This window comes from Dermacentor albipictus, chromosome 8, assembly GCF_038994185.2.
Source record: "Dermacentor albipictus isolate Rhodes 1998 colony chromosome 8, USDA_Dalb.pri_finalv2, whole genome shotgun sequence".
Classification (NCBI taxonomy): Eukaryota; Metazoa; Arthropoda; class Arachnida; order Ixodida; family Ixodidae; genus Dermacentor; species Dermacentor albipictus.
This window is the reverse complement of record NC_091828.1, coordinates 59,947,433-59,967,557: the sequence shown is the minus strand read 5'-3', so window position 1 is coordinate 59,967,557 and position 20,125 is coordinate 59,947,433. Positions and strand designations below refer to the sequence as shown.

Below are 20,125 nucleotides of genomic sequence, written 5' to 3'. Positions count from 1 at the left end.
TTGAGAGCATAGTGCGCACAGTTATCTGCAGTGAAGTGACTGCTCTGCTCGTTCGATGCTCGAAGGATGCCTCCAGCATTCCGTACCAAAAAGGATGCGCTCCGCATTACATGCAACCCTACTGCACACACAACAAGAGCGAGAAGCACATTTGCGGTGAAGTTTACTCACAACTGCGAATCTCGGCGTCATGTCAACACTGTATTGAGAGACGAAACTGTGCAACAAACAATGCTTCAACCAGACACGAGAAGAGTGTTGAGGCTAATACTATAGGTTAGTAAATTGGCATAAACTATACTTAATCTGAAAGATATCTTCAATGGTTTCTGCACAATTTTAAACATGTTCAGCTTGCGCGACACTGTTCGAAGTGGCACAAGGAGTGGTTTGCAAAAATGTGCTGTATGAGGCTCGGCATAGATATTACAGCATAAATGTGGGGTCACTGCGGGAGCACATGCAGGTGGAAACTAGCACTCTCATACAGTAGCTTTTATTCTTTTTTTAATTGCATGGTTTGCTATACGGCATACAATTATTACATAAATCTGTGCAGTCGTTGTTGAAGAAGCTGCATAAGTCGCCTGTATAACTTATTGTCCATAATTAACAGTTTGTAGTCAGGTGGGGGGGGGGAGGTGGAGGGGCTGGTCAGTTAGTGTATTTACACCTTTAAGCACTTTTTCTCATGAGGTCCTTGTTCCGAAACGCTGCAGATGTCAAGAATCTGTAGGAGACGGTGCAGAACACTTGGGCAATTCACAGAGCTTCAGGTGCTGGGCTCCAGGCCCAGGGTAAAGAAAAAGGGTTCTTTTTCAACTTGAAAAGAAAAAAAGAAAGGTCTTACACTTACTAGTGCATTGTTTTTGACACGAGTATTGAGGGACTTGCATTCCTTGGCTCTCGTCATTCAATGAAACACTTGGCTTTGATGTTTGGCTAGTTTGGAGCGCTTAGTTGCCAACATGCAACGAAACTAGTCCACATCTCTGCAGCAATGATAAGTTGTGAAAGTGACGGCGTATTTTTTCCTTTTTTTTTCAGCAATGCTGCTAAGGGGAATTTCACAATGGCTTTCCTGTGGTGAAGGTCAGCGTTGTTCGTATTAAATGTAACACAGCCAGGTGTCGGAGGTATAAATTTGCTTTGAAATGTAATGCTCAAGGATTATAATATAGTAGTTACGTGTGCATACCTCATTCAAGTAGACAAAAGCTTATGTGTGCGATTTTCTTAATTAGTATGTGGCTGTAGCGATGAAGGCTGGCATCGTGGTACTGCCTGCAACGCAGCCTGCAGGGAGGCCGCTAAGAATAGCTAGCTATGACCGTGCTCGTAAAGCAGCCACTGTGTTTGAGTTGGGCCACAAATCAGCGAACAGATCCCTAGACTCTGCCTCTGCTGTGCCCCTAGTACTTCCGAAGGCTGTAAGAACTCCTTTATGTTGACAGTTGTCAGGTTGGCACACATCAGTGAAGGGTAGTTTTCTGACAAATTACACATGCAAAGATGTGAAGGGTATTAATAGTTAAATGATGGGGACTAACCAACTCTTGATGCAAAATTTGAGTGTGAACAAACAAAGCAGCAGTGAGTGCAAATTGTTCTTTTGAAGTTTTTCAGATAAGAATGGAGGCCACTGTAGCATTGCTGGTGACTGCAATCAACACTAAATGCTGGAAAACATTTCCCAAGAGGGACGCAGGATAACCAAAGGGCAATGCTTCAATGTGTCGTGCTTGCGTGATCACATCACCATCAGGCACTCGATCTACAAGTGCATGCACTAAAGTAATGCCTGCAGAATAGTGAGTGATAATAAATGTGATGTTAAAGCTGCACTAATACGCAAACACTGAACCAATATTGTGTGTTAGATGGACCGTTTTAGACACTGCAGTGTTTGTCGTGCCAAGGGGTGACTTGGTTGCAGAAAAAAATTATGACTGAAGGGCCTACTCATTTCTGCAGTTTAAGCTGTCCATGATAGAGCATTGTAAAGAGGTAGCACAAAGTAAAATTCCCTATAAAAAAAATCAAGTTCAAAATATTTTCATGTTGCAATGTAGCTTCTACTGCGATAGCAGTTAAAAGCCCAAAACTCGGTTTTCTCCATCCATTCTGTAACGCTGTCATTTCGTCATCATGGTGCTGTCATTGCGCCACCCCCTCGCCTCAGCGCTTCCTAAACCTCAGCTTTAGCTTCACCACATGGTGAAGGGTGAAACCGCCTGTTCCCACAACTGGGTACATAAGACTGCAGCAAGCAATGTGCTATTGGAGGACATACGCACTAATCGCCGACCAGTCACACGTGTTCCATGCTTGGCAGTGTGTACGTGGCTTGGAGTGTGTGCGATACAGAGTTGGGAGTGCAGTCCTGTCCACAGATGTTTCACAGGCAAGAGCACAGGAAATGTACTCGTAGAGTATGGCTTGTGTGTGATGCGGCAGTCATTTGCAGCACAATGCTCACTACTGCAGTTATTATTCCTATTTGTCCTGTCATCGCTGGACTGGATCTTGGTCAACAAAGTGCTACCAGTAGTGTCATCGGGCCACTGTGGGGGTCGTACAGCTGTCATCGCCTACAGTGGGAGGGACTTCCTGTTTGACTGCTGAAGTTTTGCACAGAGTTGGAGGCTTTAGGGACGTTCAGGGAGTAATTGTGGTCAAAGTGAATGAGTTTACAGCCAGGGGAATTCATAAAGTCTCGTGGTCCTTAAATATTGGCGGTTGATTAGTTTACCAATTAGGAGGCATGTCATGTCACAGAAGCTGGTACCATACTTGCACAATCCTGTCCTACATTTACATCATTTTTGCATTTACAAGAGCTTTGTTGTAAGCAGATGTGATGCCTTGGACTCCTTGGAATATTAGTTGTCACTTTAACTTGCCTCAGTATGCGCCTTTGGCAACCCTTAGTCTGCATCCATAGTTTTACACACTGTGACGGTGCTTCAATATTATCAGCTGTAACAAAACCAACAATGTCTAAATTGAGTTGCCTGTATATTCTGAGATGCTCGTTGGTATACCTGTGCAGCAAAATCTGTTAAATGTATGCGAAATTTGTTGGAAAAAAGCAGAGAGAGATCAACATCTGCGTGGTCACAAGGGCCTGCTTTTGACAGTAGTGATGTACACCAGGCCAATTTCTAATCTTTCAAGTAAACTAGGGTTGAAATATAGAATGTTTTGATATCCGAAATGTTACTTGGACTGCAGCTTTGAGTGAATGTACATTTGTGGGTGCAACAAAGCTAGTTGAAAAGGCGACTCGGATTAAAGGTTGCAGTAATGAGGGTCGTCTTTCCGTCTCTCACTGACACTTTAAAAATTGTGTTCTGCTGCTTTTAATCATACTTAAGCTGCTAGAAATGGGTCTGGACTGAATCCGAAAGTGACGAAGTTATAATTGGGCACACGAACACTAAGTGTAGAGCTTAAATAAGTCTGCACCCATATATGACATTTATGCAGTGTCTGTACACATGCTCGCGTCTATACGTGCCCCCATTTCACATTGTTGAACAAGTGGCAGTGCATTACTCTTTCATTTTTTCTTTCTGCTGTAAAATTATTCATTCCCTTTTTATGTGTCGCAAAGTGTTGAGTAGTAAGCACAAACTTTCTAAAGAGTTGCTTTTGGAGGTGTTAGTTTCATTGCGTGAATCTGGTACGGCCATTGTAGCATTGATGGAAATAACACTGAAGTTACAACTGGGGATGCTGTGCCTGGCATAGTGTAAATGGCACTCCATTTTACGTTACATTGATGTCGTGCACCAGTTTTTGCCAATCACACAAGAACTTCTTATGTGCCGCCCTGCTCTTGCTGGCTTCTTTTATTGGTGAAATCAGTAATTGTACGACGTCTTGTTTGGTCGGGAAGTAGATTCTTTTTACAAACACAGTTTTCAGGACGCCGACGAAAATGGTGTTGTCAAAGGGGCTAGACATTCCTGCTTCCACACAGAAGCCTTGTTCGCTGACTACTGTTACCTAATGTCGCCTAGCGTTGGCGAGCAAGGCTTCCGTGTGGTAGCCGAAGTGTCTAACCCCATCGACAACACCATTTTGGCCGGCGTTCTGTTAATTGTGTTTCCAATACGAATCTTTCACTGGTGTCACACACGCGGTCTGACTGCTGGTGACACAGTGATGCGGATAAAATTTCTTAACGATGGATGCTTATTGTAAGTGCTGACTGTTTCATGACTTAATTGGCAGCGAGTAACTTGTGCTACAAGAAACATGTTTACTTCAACTGGTGGATTCTGTTATATAACCGTGAGGGGATTTAAGTTGCATGGAAGACCACGGGAAGTGCTCGTACGAATCTGATGCTTGTTGCGCACAGGTGTTCCTGTAGGTTGCCGACGATGGCACACCGAAGGGCTGTAACCTCGAACTAACAGTCACTATCTTGCAGCAGCTGCTTGCTGGTTTGAACACTTGTGTGACTAAAGCACCAGTGCAACTAAGCTGCGCGGGATCAAACCCCGGCTGCGGAGGCCGTATTTCGAGGCGGGTGAAATTTATCTGGAGCCCCCCACTGCAGTGTGCCTCATAACCACATGGTGGTTTTGGCACGTAAAGCTCTAGAATTTAAAAATAAACAGTGCAAATAATAGAGGCTGCGGAGGCAATGACGGTTTTGTACACTAGCTCGAAGCGTTGCTATCGCACGTGCGGGACATCGTGCAATTATTTCATCACCTTCATGCATCTTCTGTTCCTGCCTGTGCCGTTTACCCTTCTCTTCACGTGGAGGAGCAAGACAAAAGCTTGTCCTTCAGGCTGACTTCTTCACCTTTTCTACAGTAACAGCTCTCAATATAACGGTGCATTTCTGTCTGTACTGTCTTCCACTAGGTGCCGCTGTTGGCCGAAGCCACGTCCAATGTTGATGCCCCAGTGCCTGGCTACTTGTACAAAGAGATAAGCTGTATCCTTTGAAAACTCAACTTTTTACTGGCCTTAGCCAGGTTTGTGGGCTCGCTCGACCTCTTTATGGATACTGTCTGTATCCAAAAATGAAAAAGAAAAAGGGTTTTCACTGTTTCCAGTACTCTTGAACCCTGATATAATGGATTATTGCAGGTAACAAAGTAAATCTAAAATATTTCTCATTGATATTGGCAGGCAACTATTATATGTTTGTAATGATTATCGTATATAACGAAACTATTTTAGTGTTGGACGCAACTTCGTTGTGACAAGGTTCAACAGTACTGGTCCATTATGTTGCCTGTTGGTTGGGCTGTCAGGAATGCTATGCATCATTTAATAAATGCACTCGGTGGTTCAGGAAGATGACAGTTTGGGTTGGTTGGTACTGCATGATAGCCTGTGGCTAGTGCAAAATACATTTAGAAAAATGGGGAGGAGCAAGAGTGTTTAGTGGTACACATGTAGTCCTACGAGACATTATATTTATTCATGTTACCCCTAAAGGCCCTCACGGGGAGGGCATTACATAGCGTATTAGACTGCGAGTGAGTGATTTTATTTTATTTTATTTACGACTTTATTTGGTCCACAACAGACGCGAGTAAACTCAATGTCACCTGGCTAGGCCCACTCGGGGAGCATCAGGTGAAACCTGATAGCCCTCTCGTGAGCCCTCTGGACTGCCAGGATTTTAGAGGTCTGGTCCTGGGCCCTAACAAGCACCTGTCGCATATGTCTTGGAATGAAGCTGAACTGTAGCTTAATGCTGTGTATCTAATAACCTGTATGAATGGGAACAGACTTATTAGCAATCTCCCGCAGTAGATATCGTGGTTCTGTCATATCAGCTTGATTACTTTAAGAGGCAGACACTGCTTGCCAGGCAAATCGCAGATTTAGCTACAACTAACACTTTTGCTGCAACGTGGGTCACAGGCCCGGCTTTCCTACAATGTGCAAGAGACAGCTTTACTAGAAATCAACGAAGGTGAAAAATGTTTCTTGCTTCTGATCTGCCGTGTCTTGGCACCATCTCTTTGCGCCACCTCGAGGAAGTTTCAAAGGAGCACAACTCCCTGGTGACCCTGTGGCAAGACACAGTGCACCGGATAAATATGACAAGTGACCCACCAGTGGGTCACCCTGCACAGGAATAGAGACTTCAAGAAGTGCTGCTTCAGTAAATGTGTTAAATAAAATGGCATTTGCCAACTCGAGTAATTTTCAGCTTTAAGGAAGGTTCAATTTGGGCCTGAGGTATGGCTACCCTCTTCAATGATAAGATCTGAGAAAAAAAAAAAAGATATCTGTTTGTCGTAGTGCTTAAAGAGTCGTACACAGTGAATGACTGTTTAACAACCGCTCACTCCTGTGCAGCTGTGTCAGATGACGGGCACCTTATTAACATGTTTTCGAGGGAGCGGTGTAGCATTCGTTGCACATGCGCAAAATGCGAGCACCTTTACTGCACATCAATATCCTTCAAGCTCTGCAACACTTATGATAGAGGAAAATATTTTTATCTCAGCAAGACCTACGAAATTTTGCGCAATACTTTGGTGAGCTAGCGGCACAATGCTTCAATATACTAATAATAATGGCTCTATTTCCATCCAGACATTGATGGGGGGGAAGGGGGAAAAACATTGAAATAGCTTGACTAGCTTTCCCTCCTATGGGGAAGGAAACATGGAAATTTGCGTTCTTTTTTTTTGTAGTTGGACTACAGTTGTTAGTGTACTTCACGTTTATTATTAAAAATAAGTGAGGAAGGTAATTCGCAATAAATGTAGTAAGTATTCTACAAAAACAAAACACTAGTGTTGTTTAAGCAGTCAGCATAAAGCATCTCGAGGTAAGTACAGCTGTTAGGCCAATCAGTACATAATTAGATAACAATTGCTGAAAAAAAAAAAATCCAGCAGAGGCGCTTAAGACTGCTTATGCGTGGGAATGCGAAAGCATCATAGTCGCTCTCGTGAAATGTTCTTTTCCGCATGTCCCTTGTCAGCACTAGCTCTCACCTTAGCGTCCGCTAAGGCCAAATCAAAATGCGCCAAGCTTCTCAATGTGCTCGCTTTCCCATGACGAGTTCATAAACCGAAGGACCGTGTAGCGGTGGTGAGTCGAGCATTAATGCTTTTTATTTTATGCACTCATGGCTGCAATGTGATGTGTGCAGTCATGCACATACTAGGTGCACCTTTAGTCAACTAAAACTGTGGAGCCACCCTGGCATCGAAGAAGCACGCTCGTCTCGCACCCTTGAGACCCGGGTTTGATTCGCACCCAGACTGAAATGTGCCACATTTTCTTTTCAAAGCCAATGATGTACTTTGTTTGCAGGAACTTTCCTGAGAAATGTGACGTCAGTTTGAGCATTTTTGTCGTGTTTTTACTCATTGCGCTGTCGGCGATTTTTTGTGCTATCTTTCAGTCATGCCAACGCCAACGGATTTTCGTGTAATGGGACCTATAAGGCTTTCGCATTAATAACAACTACTAAGTACACAAAAAATATATTCAAAAGTAAGCTATACAGAGGAAACAATTTAGGCAGCTACAAATTTTTGGATTTCTCTTATGGCAAAAATTAATTCATTCCTTCCTGGGCCCAAGGAAATCGCTCAATTCGACTGACAGTTTTTCCACATGTTAAACATATCTGTTTGAATACTTCTACTAGCAATTCCTTGCAGCATATGATGACTGCACTTTATACTATTGATCAGACCTGACGATTTTCGGCAGATTGGAGAGTCTGGAAAAATAAAGCTTTGACTGGAGGTATCGTCGAAGCTAGCCTCCAGTGCTCCTAGCACTTCTTCCATGAAAAGACGCAAAATTTGAGCTTTGGTTGACTCAGCAACGTAATTTTCAAATCACAGCAGCAGTGAAGATACAGAAGCTTCTCTCGGGTTGAATTTTTCGATCCGATGTATAGGCCATTTTAACGATGTCCAAAACAATGTTAGATGCTTATGAGTGCATCTGATCTTGATAATTGGGTTCGGCTGATATCAAGTGCAACTTTATTTTACCCATCGTGGGTTGTTTTTATCCATCAGCACTTCGACAGCGTATGTACAAGTTATTACGAGCAGTCCTTCCCACTGTGTTGGGTTTTCAATAGCACGAGAGCACGCAGTTGATTTGAGACTGACCTTTGACTGAAGCTTGACTTAGCTGTCTAATCTCTTACATTTTAAACACCACCTGTACAAGTGCCCTTATTTATTACTGGACATTATTGTTCAACACTTCACATTACTGTTCAATACTGTACAGGAACTGAACAAAGCACGTGGAGGCTCCAGTACCAGTTGAATGCCTGCTAGGCGACCTTGCTTGCACAGAAAAGCTGACTGAACATAATAATCAAGGATGAGGAGGTGTCTGCATGCTCCCTGACCTGGCAACCATTGCTTTGCGAGCCTAAATAATGCAGTAATGTATGGAACCAGGTGCCTGCTGCAGTGAGCAAAAGCAAATGCTCCCGGAACTATAGGCGCTTTCCTCTTTTCACATTTGCGACGCCATGGCTTTCTTGCATAGCAGGGCCATCTCTATGGCCAGTATTGAGGCCAGCAAATCTGCATAATATTCTTTTTTTTTAGTGGCCTAACCAACAGAAGTTGGGAGCTAGAAGCCAAGTGCATATTTTGTATATTTCAGATTTTTATTTTCATTCTGAGTACTTATACTAGAGATAGCAAATTATTACTTTCATTCATGATCCTTGAGATGCTTCTTTGACGTTTCGCATATGAATTTTCATAAACTCTGAGCAATTATTACTGCTTTACTTCCATTCAAAACACTAGTGATCAGGCTACGACTTGATGTATTATTCATTTAGTCATACGTATGTTAAGCCTTGGTTAAGGGTCATTACAGGTAGGGTACAATGAATGGAATTTGCACAAATGCACATAGATTTCACACTGGTCAACTAACAAGCAAAAGCACATTTATTGAAATACTTATCCATGCAGAGTACAAAATCATGTACATAGTTTTTCTGTGCAACGTCATCCCATAAGCTATTCCATGGGTTTGTAGTCTCAGGAAAAAAAAAGCACGAAAGAAATCAGTATGGGCTCGCATTAGTTGCACTATGGGAGCGCGGGCTGTTTGCAAGCATCTTTTTTGAAGCTGCTGCTATGTATATGTGCCTTTGTTTATCTTAATCTTTCTTTGCAATAATTTAAATAAAACAATTTCAATCGACACTTCTGCCTTCTTACTTCTAGCGGCTCTGAGTCACAAGTAGTTAACACGGCTGTAACCGAGTCGGTGTGCTTATACTTCGAGCATATATAGGCTACTGAGATTTGATAAATACATTCCAATTTCTTCTTTAGAATCTTCTGATGTGGGCTCTAAACTGCACTAGCATATTCTAGGACCAGACAAAGATGTCTTATAAGCCGTTAGCTTCGCTCCCCTCATCACATTCGGTAATTTCCTCCTAAGAAAACACAATTTTTGATATGCTGATAACCACACATTCTCTATATGCTGAAGCCAATTTAATTTATTCATTATTGTTGCGCCTAAGTACTTGAATCTAGTCGTGTTAAACCAGTCTTTGACCCCAGTATTACACTCGAACAAAAACGGAGCCTTCTTTCTTATTTGTATTAGTGTAAGGAGATTTTGTGTAATTATTTGCCATCTCCCATTTGCTACACTACGAGCTTAATGATTGAAGGCACTGGCTCACTTTAACCTGATCCTCTCTGCATTTAACAGGATAATAAATTCAACAATAAAAAATCATCAAAATTCTTAATTTTAACAGGTGATTTGACGACTGAAGAAGTGTCATCTATGTATATCAGGAACAAGAGTGGTACTAACACGGATCCTTGCGGTACCCCTGAGTGTACTTCCCGCTTACCTGACACTATTTTTTACTCTAATGACTTGCTGCCGATGTGACAAATATGCCTCAATTAAACCAATTACCTGCGTACTGATTCTTATATTGCCAAGTTTACAAAGCAGGTGGTATAAAGCGTGGTATAAGCTGTGACTACTACATCTTGAAATAAGTTCTTCAAGCATAAAAGCTCTGAAAATGAACATGTTTCTAGTGGTAAAGAAAGCGCTATGTGCTTTTGGCAGTGTGTTACAACATGTGTTTCTCATAAGTTGTTCTGTGTAAGTGTACTTTTGTAATAGATAAACTTCGTGTCATTTGTTTGGCCTCTTTTTCCTTATTTTCTTCTTTCAATATTGCAGTATGCAAAAGTGTTACAGTGGTGCTGTTGTTGCTCACGTTTCTCAGTGCCCTATGTTGGAATATATATGCAGATTCCCATATATCTATACTTACGAGCAATTTAAGGCACAGCAAAGTTGGCAAAACATTTCTCTGGCATCCTGCACCTGTGATATCTTCACATTCTACATACTCTGGTAGGTAGATCACTAGGCCATTCTCAAGGGCACTGTGACATTGTGATATTGGTTAAGCATGCATGGACAGAGAACCTTTGCACAGCTGTCAAACAGCACGAGCACAAGTCAGAGACGAGAAGACAAGAACGATACACTGTCTTTCCTGTCTGCATTTTTACATTTGTGTCAATTTTTTTCAATATCAGCAGCACTAGCTATAACAAAAAACTACCCCAGGTGTAAGTCCTACACTTATCCTTCCTTCTCAAGCTCCTGCTGTCATTTTTCTCAACCTGAATGAAAAACAGCCATGACATTGGAGAACGATGGTCAGTATGCTGAGCAAGTTGTGGATTACCTTCTGGGCGCCTTACTGGAGGGACGATCACCGACAAAAGTGAAGGTTAGTCTGGCACACTTGTTTTTCAACAGCGGTCGGCATTTCGACAAGTCCTCTGGTTAAAGCATCGGCTCCGGAGACTTGCCTTGTTGTCATCGCCTAAAGTTCTCGTCTTCTTCTAAACGCTTATCTTTAATGCATTGCTCAGTACTTCCAAAACTCCTCCCCTGCAAGCTACCAAAGCTCCCTACCACTGAGTCTAGTAATTACCTGCCACGAGAAAAGCCCTGAATAACAACTGTGAATCAAACCAACATAAATCTGGTCTGTATGTGCACTCATTTGTTCAGCGTGCTTTAACATCAACCCGCCGTGGTCGCTTAGTGGCTTTGGTGTTGCGTTGCTAAGCGCGGGATCAAATCTTGGCCATGACGGCCACATTTCGATGGGGACGAAATGCAAGAGCACCCGTGTACTTCGATTAAGACGCATGACAAAGAACCCCAGGTGGTCAAAATTAATCCGGAATCCCCCGCTACGGCATGCCTCATAATCAGAATGTGGTTTTGACAGGTAAAACCCCATAGTTTAATTTGTTTTTGCTTTAATGTCAACAGAACTTTTTAAATATCTTCTGTGGCATATAGCACAATTCTACTTGTTCAGCTGCATTACATGAAGAGGCAGGTGTTACACTGAAAACCAAAGTGAATAATTGACTAACAAAATTTCGCTAATCAATGTTCAAAGTAATTAATTTCATTGCAGTACATACACATATTCACAAGGCCCATCCACTTGGAGTGATAATTTTAAACAGGCACAAGCTTTCAGATACACACAGTCAAACTTGCGCTAAAAATGTACTGTTGTTCCTTTTTTTTCTTTTAACAAAACACCTCTTTATGCAATGAAGCTACCAGTGGTATCAATGGTACAATTGGAACCAATAATACCAATGCATTTTGCCGCAAACCTTTGGAACACACATCTCAGGACTCCTGTCATCTTCAGAATTCGTTCCAGTTTGACATAACTTTCGAAGGGACTGGCTACAATTCTTAAATTGAAGTATGCACCATAATGTAACTGCGGTAAAAGTTAATAAGTGAAAATTTGTCAATTAGACAAACATCCATTTTAATTTCTTGGGCAAATAATGTCCGCTTCAGAGAGTAATCTAGCTCAAGAAATAGAATTGTGCTACGTGCCATGAGTGATTTAAAAAAAATTCTCTTAACTATAGAAAGAAACACCCTGTAGGTAGGCAATGTTATAGAAAAAGAACTTTAGTTAACCTGCACCATGTCACGATGAAGGGTCTGTCGCACAACTGCATTCGGACCAAGTTATTTCTTTTCAGGCCGCAGAAAGGGGTTGAACGATTTGTTGTTTTAGATTGCTTTTCTTTTTCCCTCGTGTTCTTGGTGCCAAGCAGTGCCTGAGGGTGCTGCAGCACGTTATCACCAATGGTCACACCAGTGTACGGACTATCCTGGCCAGGAAAGACGCTGCCCTTAGATCAGTTGCGAGTGAGTACCCTCTTTCTTTCTTTTTATAATGGACGACTGTCTTTGCCACACTTGTTGCTGCATGCTTTCTGTTTGTGCTTCAATAGCCTGCAGCCCTCGATCCAGAGGTCATACATCATAGAGGAAGGCATGTACAGCTCTGGCTAGCTTAAGTAATATGCATGCACTTATTATGGAAGTGACAGCAACAGTTATGCCATTATTATGCATACGGTGACGTGGTTACTTATCACAGCTCTTGCCTTTTTTGGGGGCAAACGACAAGCAGTGCCCTCGCCCATATCATGTGACGGCACACGAGGCTCCCGTGTGTTGTGTCTTTAGCACTATAGAGCAATAGAGCAAATCACGTCTAGCTAATACCAACTAGCCAAATTTCCTGTTCCACTAGGCATTGCCGTCGTGCCAGGCGCAGCGAGCTGTAACTTGAGTCGGCACACACTGGGCAGCTCTGGTGTTTTAATAGCGAAGTTATCAGAGTGGCTCATCGGTGATGCACAGACAAATTGAGCGTGGCCCAACAATGCGGCCCCTTGGAGATCACTGTTTGGCCAGGTACCGCTCGCACAACTGCTGGAGCATCCCAAAGCTGGCCTTCTTGAGCCAGCATTGCATAGTAACATATACAGTAAACCCTTGTTAATTCAAACTTGGATATCTCTTAATGTCGGATAAGTAAAAAAAATGTTCTTGCTGCGGTGTCAAACCACGTATTTTTGACCTCTTATCTTGAACAGTTTTGCGCCGTAGTACAGATATCTTGAAATCTCGACTTTGAAATTGCCAGTAAAAAAAGAAGGCACCAGGGCAGCATCGCCAGCATTGCTTGTGCTCACTTTTCACCTGGCAGCAGCTCGCTAGCCGAGCCAGATGCTAGGCCAGGTTGCGTGACCCCGCTTTTATTTTGTATTTTCTATAAATGCTCATGCATGCTTGCTTGGCTGCTCGCTTCCACGTAATTGTGCCCTCACGCCGCAGCAGGGGGCCAGGTGTCAAAGTCTGTTTTTTGGAGCACACGACAGGGCATTTGCACCGTCATGTGATAAGAGCCGCATGCCCAGATACCTACACCAGACATAACTCCCTGTCGCAGGCCAATCTCGCTGCAGCCGACCTTGTTCATCCATCACACGCTTGAGAGCTGCGCAATAACAGTGTGCAAGCATGCCGTCACGTGGTATTTTTTCATATTTCGTGGGCTTTCTATAGAATGCGAGAAAAAAGACCATGTGAGATATATCGTGTTCGAAACAATTTATTCAGAGGTTTCTCAAGGTGCTCTACAGCTTTGCGTATCACACTTGGGATCTGTAGCCAATACTTAAAAAGTTGATTAATTAAACATAATTGATCCTTTAGTTAAGAGGAAAATAAAAAATAGCCCGAGTAACTCCAGGCCAGTGCCAACATTATGCATTCAGTTCAACTTGCGTCCGGAGTGCCTTTTATTTTTAAAACTATGGCTCAAGTTACGTGGGACAACCTGTATAGCAAAATGAACGCTCGTGTAGAGCTGTGCTCAAATTCTGCATTAGGGAGTATCGTAATTGACGGTAAATTTTTTTCCCATCTCATTTACGGCACTGTCAGTGATGCATCAATGTGGCCACAATGTAATAACCACAAACTTGAGCGAGGTGATCTGCACTTCTGACCAGGTGCGATCAGGTAGCCCCACACCCTGCGCCCACGAGAAGCCAGCAAACGAGCGTACATTGTTTCAGTGAGACCACAGCTCGATAAGGATGCTCGCTTCATGCTCGCGTGACAGTGAGGTGTAACTGCTGCATCACTCGTGGGCGTCTGCTAAAGGCATGACAATTGCGCTCTTCCGCAGTTCAGTTTCTGTTTTCAAAGTTCTCCGGAATCCCTTACAGTGCAGGAAATAGCAGTGCCATTGTTTTGGATGTCTGCAACTAATTATGCTTGCATTACTGGCTTCAAATATTGCATTAGGATCACTTATTTCGACTCTGGGCCAAGCACGTGCTTCGTAGTGACACATTGCCGGTAACGCTGCTGCCCATAGATGCTGACGTGCATGTCCTACCGATCTTAAAAAACCCGGAAGAATTTTCATTGCCAAATTTTGTGAACCCCTATAGGAAAATTTGTTTTTGTGCACCTCCATTGTTAGTCATTTCCTTACTTCCATCAATCTTCCAATCGCCTCTGCCAACCATTCCTTAGTGCCCCCTAGCAGATTAGATTGCCTTTTTGTGTAACAAAGAGAGGCGTGCCTGAAAAGGCATTCGAGCCAGTGACACTGTAATTGTAACAGCTGAGCTAGAAATTGCCTTGCATAGATTATTTTCCATGGGCTCTTATAGTTCTTATACGAACAGTTTCTCAATTCTTGCGTGCAATAGCACCAAGATGACATGATAGTGAAACACCTAAAGTACTGTACGGCTACTATTTCAACAAATAAAAATTGACAGCAGTACCTTGCACCAGTTAACTCTTACAATTACATAAAAGTCATGTGAACGGTTTGTGATGGTAGCACTCCCGACACTGCTGTAATCGATGCAAAATTCTGCGAGTGCGCTTCCCCGCAAGTCTCATTCGACCCACACATAATGGTAGACGTCTTTCTAACAGTGTAAATAAAGTATGAGTTCATGAGCAGGTGCTGCTATTTTTGCTACTATCTCTCCCGTGCTCTATCCTCGCTGCCTGCAAGCCTACCCTCTGCTCATTGGTGAGATGCCCCACACAAGATAGCTGACCTCCCATTCACAGTACTGTGAGTGGGAGGTCGGCCATCTTGTGCTGGGGCATATAATTGCGGAAAAGCCTGTCTCCACTATTATGCGCGTCTCCATATATTGTCTGTCGAAGTATGCATCTTTTGAAATGTTGTGGCTAATAATTATGATAGCTGTGCAGTCTATAATGAGTGACATTTCTCTTCTAGCTCAATGCCACTATGGTCCCTAGAATAATATTCCAGGTACCACAACTGTTGGTCACCTTGAAGCCTAATATGCAAATGACGTACTCCATTTCATACATAGCAGGCAATGCTACAAAGGTTAGAGAGACTTCTCTCACTGCCCACGTCTGTGACCAAAAAAGTGATATGCCACATATGAAAAATAGTTTTGTAGGTGCATGTCAAGTAACTCGTTGTGAAATTATAAGTTTCATACTTTTGTGCTGCAATGTGTGACGTAATTATTACATGACACGTGTCGGACATCTGAACCTATTTACCACTATATGAGTGAAGTGAAATGCTTTTGTGCCCGGCAGCCATGCCACATGACCGGTAAGCACAAATGTGCAGAAGTAATGTCCAGTTTGACGTAAACTTGTGTCCACAAGTTGTAGTTGTTATTTACTATGTTACGTGGAAGGAAATACGAACGCAAGACTATGTACAGGTTATCTTACACATGACACGCTATGCTGAGCAAGATAAAATCCTGCTCTTGCTAGAGCTCTTCGTTGTCTTCCCGGTGCTTTGCTATCACCTGCAGCTGACCTATAGCATTACGCCGGTGGCAAAAGCACCATTTTGGTGGTGGTAAAGATTAATGTCGATGGGACAATGGTATGGCTTGAGCCAAGCATTGTGAACGACATCACTAGATAGCGATGAGGATCAGAGGAGACACTGGGCCTATCTCATATGTCACTTCAGTTACTTGGCTCAACACAGGATAAGGGCCGGTGTATCTGGAGAGGTGCTTCTCGGACAATCCCTCTCGCTGTTGTCAACCGGGCAAAAAGGCTTCTCGCTGGTTTGTGACAAAGTGAGCCGAGTGCACTCAATCTGTCGTACATGATTAGCTCATGCAATGGCATCGTGCATGTAGTTGCTAGCAGATAACTTAAATGAGGGAAGGAAGGTATCGAGTGGTAAGGTGAATTCTCGGCCAAATAATGAGTAAAACAGAGAATAACCAGTGGTGTCATGCCGAGAGGAGTTAAAGGCAAACGTTGCATATGCTAAGGCATCACCACCATATGTAACGTTTCCTCCACCCAAGATTTTATGTGGAAGGAAACACAAATTCAAATCTTGTTTACAGGTTATATTTACACGGGATACACTAAGCTAAGCAAGGTGAAATCCCACTTGCACTAGAGCTCTTCATTATCTTCCCTACAGGTTGCTGTTGCCAGCAACTGTCCCATAGTAAATATGAATTAGATCTTCCATAGAAACATTGCTGGTCAAAAACAGCTGCCTTGTGACAGGTGCGGAGAGAGAGACCGCTATGACCGCACTACTGTTTGTGTAGCTACAGCAGCCTTGCCTGCTATGTATGAAACAGAGTACAGCAGGCTGATTTCATTTTGGCATGTATGAGCACTTTTTGCATTACATTAAGCATTACTGTTTTTTTCCCATTATTTCGTTTTTCCTGCCCTTGTTGGTACAGATGTATCCGGGGGTGGCTCGGAAAACCAGTGCCTTCGCTTGCTTGCCAAGGTGAGTGGTGCTGTAATGCAATGCAAAAATCCTTGCCCTGGGATTTTCACCAGAACAGGTTGAGAAGGCTCGTATAGTTTAACCTCTTTATTACAAAGTTGCATATGACTTAAAAATATCTTCGTTATATCGAATATTCGTTTAAAGCACATACCATATATGATAGCTACATTCATTTGTGTAAGGGCCACACCCCCTAACTTAGCGAAAAAAAATTTGGAGAAAAAAAAAATCTGAGATGGTGCAATGTCGTGTGCTATCTGCAAGACCTTCCCATTTTATTTCGATTTGTGCTTTGCTGGTGCCATGCACCATTGCTTCATTGTGCGAGTTACTTCCACGACTGCATAGCATGATTGCTTGCAATAGAAAGAAAACTTATAACTGTATACCAGGCATTTTTAATGCTATGGACAGCACTGAGGACAACTGCCTCTCCAAAAGCGCTGACAAACCGTGTCCTAGCAGCAGTGACGGTGATACAGATGACGACTGCTAACAAGTGTATCTGCATAGAGACTCTGGATAGCATGTTGTAGTAACCGTGGAAATACAGTTTCTTTTTCTTTTGCATATGTAGACTGAAGATTGATTTGCAAACTGCCAGCCCATCTATGGGGGGTCGCATTCTGCCAGATTTGGGCAAAAAGTGGACTCTTACGCAAATATACTATATGGTATTTATTACTCACTGATATCATCTGGAAACACTTTAGATCCACTTTTTTGTCTCTGCAGTAATTTATTTTATGCCTATTGTTTATATCAGGGTTTGACTTTATTGTAACAATGTTTATTAAAGGGACACTAAAGTGAAAAATGATTTCTTCTGCATCAGTAAATTACTGTTCTACAACACCAAAAACACCACTCTTACAACGAAAAGACATTTGGTAAGCCAGAAAAAGCGCAAGAACGAAATACGGGTGGCGACGCCTACTTAAGTTCCTGCACCTGGGGGCTGTGACATCTTAGATTTTGGTGGCATCTTCTAGGGCTTACTAATTATATATAGAGGTACAGATTGACTACATTGTGTTCTAAAGGAACCATATAATAAACATGGCAAGTTTCGGGAATTTTTATTCAGCCAATGCAGCCCAAATGCGAAAACATACTTTGGAATCCCTGACGTCACGCTGACGTACCGGCGCTGGGGTCTCGGCGCAAAATTCAGATAACGATATTTGTACCTTCATTTTCTCATCTAATAATCAAACTATTTTTTTTTTAAATGACTCTGCATGGTTCTTAAACAATGCTTCATTGGTCTAAACTGATTTATTGTTTTGCTTTAGTGTCCCTTTAAGGGCGAACCTGTGCCCACAACTAAAAGTCACTGCTGTCGTGAAGAATCCCTGGCAGTCGCATTCTAAAACTGACTTCGAACCGTCTTCTTCTTTCTTCTCGTGTGATCGCTCGTGCGCGGGGCACATGCGAGCTGGGTCCAGCAGGCTACTCGTGCCACGAAGATCGCTGCTTGTTGTTTCTGAACAACACCGCGGTACAGCGTGCACAGTGTCCAATACGAAGGGCACGCAACTTGAATGTGACCAAGTTGTCGCGGCATTATCCGCCTCCTTACTGCATCAGCCCAATGCATGAGACGAAGCAGGGGTTCCTGCAGGCTGTCACATTTTTTTTTTCGTGACCTCTCATGATAGGGTTCTTGCAAGAACTCGTCTCTTTGCAAGAAATCATCAAGGTCAGATGAGTTACTGTTTTCTTCATCTAACGGCAACATAGCATCCAAAGCTGTGGTTACCGCTCGGCCGAATATAAGCTCAAACGGTGCTATTCGTGTTATTTCTTGAACGGCCGTATTATATGCGAACGTGATGTACAGCAAAATTTCGTCCCACAGCTATGTTCAACATCGACATACATCGAAAGCATGTCAGCCAGTGTTCTGTTGAGGCGTTCAGTTAAATCGTTTGTCTGAGGGTGGTACGCCGTAGTTCTCCTATGATCAGTATGTATCATTTGCAACGAGCACTTCATTAGGTCCGCAGTAAAGGCTGTTCCACAATCGGTAATAACAACTGTGGGAGCTCCATGCCTGAGCACGATATCGTCGACAAAAAATTGTATAACTTCGACAGCCGTTGCACTGTACAGGGAGTCAGTTTCTGTGTAATGGGTCAGATAGTCCGTGGCCACAACTATCCACTATTTGCCTAAAGGTGATGTTTGGAAGGGTCCAAGGTGGTCCATACCGACTTGTTGGAATGGGGCTTTTGGTGGCTCTATTGGCTGGTGGAGGCCTGCCGATTTTGCAGATGGAGTCTTGTGCCTTTGACACTTGCGACAAGTCTTGACATAGCGCTGCATTGATGCTAATAACTTGGGCCAGTAGTATTTCAGACGAATCCTGGCGAATGTACGTCTCACACCCATGTGTCCAGATGTCAGTTCGTGACATGCATGCAAATTTTCTTCTCACATAGCTGTCGGTATGACAAGTAAAAACTTTGTCTTGCTGTTCTCGACGTTTCTCTTGTAGAGGACACTTCCTCGCAGACAGAATGAGGATAGCCCCCTAGAGAAAATACGCGGGAGTTGAACATCGAGGCCCTCCAGGCATTGTATAAATGGAAGCAATTCTGGGTCATCTCGTTGTTGTTGAGAGATTTGTGACGTGTCAACAATGCCAAGGTATGGGAAAGCCTCTTCTTCTGACACAATTGTCTTGGCCGACATGCGTGACAAGCAGTCAGCATCGCTGTGTTTCCTCCCGGATCGGTATACGACAGTAACGGTATACGACAGAAGCCCATACTCATGAAGCCTGAGGCTCCATCTTGCTAGTCGTCCAGATGGATCCTTGAGATTCGCCAGCCAGCCAGCAAAGTGAATGGTGATCACTGACTGCTCTAAATGGGTCTACCATAGAGGTAAGGTCGAAATTTACATATTGCCCAAATGACTGCAAGACACTCTTTCTCGGTTGCTGAGTAGTTTGCCTCTGCTTTCGAGAGCTTATTGCTGGCATAAGCTATTACTTTCTCCTGGCCGTTCTTCCACTGCACTAGTATGGCACCGAGGCCGACGTTACTCGCATAGGTATGAACTTCACTGTCGGCTGTCTCATCAAAATGGGCAAGGATTGGAGAAGCTTGCAGGCATTTCCTTAACTTGTCAAAGGAGTCTTGTTGTTTGCTTTTCCACATGTAAGGTTCATCTTCTCTTGTTAGTATTGTAACGGGCTCAGCAATCTTTGAAAAGTCTTCCACAAATCTTCTGTAGTATGTGCATAAACCCAAAAAAATGTCGCAGTGACTTTTTGTCTGTGAGTGTTGGGAACCTCGCAACAGCTACTGTCTTTTCGGGATTTGGCCGAATGCCTTCAGCACTGATGACGCGTTCGAGAAGCCGAAGTTTATCGAAGCCGAATTGCCATTTTTCCGGCTTAATTGTCAAGTCTGATGCGCAAATAACTTC

The 20,125-nt window shown here is 43.1% G+C and overlaps 1 protein-coding gene across 4 annotated transcripts in view; it reads left to right on the top strand.

Moving 5' to 3' along the window:
- LOC135915169 (AP-4 complex accessory subunit Tepsin-like) overlaps positions 1 to 20,125 on the top strand; it is a 63,485-nt gene that overhangs the window by 7,079 nt on the left and 36,281 nt on the right. Inside the window, exons 2-6 of one of the 4 annotated variants that reach the window (XM_065448207.2) lie at positions 1,048 to 1,092; positions 4,885 to 4,957; positions 10,677 to 10,771; positions 12,147 to 12,240; positions 16,635 to 16,684. In XM_065448207.2, coding sequence (XP_065304279.1) covers positions 10,679 to 10,771; positions 12,147 to 12,240; positions 16,635 to 16,684 — 237 coding nt within the window. In that variant the 5' untranslated portion in view covers positions 1,048 to 1,092; positions 4,885 to 4,957; positions 10,677 to 10,678. Of the gene's footprint in view, positions 1 to 1,047; positions 1,093 to 1,115; positions 1,137 to 4,884; positions 4,958 to 7,233; positions 7,331 to 10,638; positions 10,772 to 12,146; positions 12,241 to 16,634; positions 16,685 to 20,125 lie in introns of those variants that run through there. The other 3 variants (XM_065448208.1, XM_065448206.2, XM_065448209.1) reach the window with 3 other exon arrangements.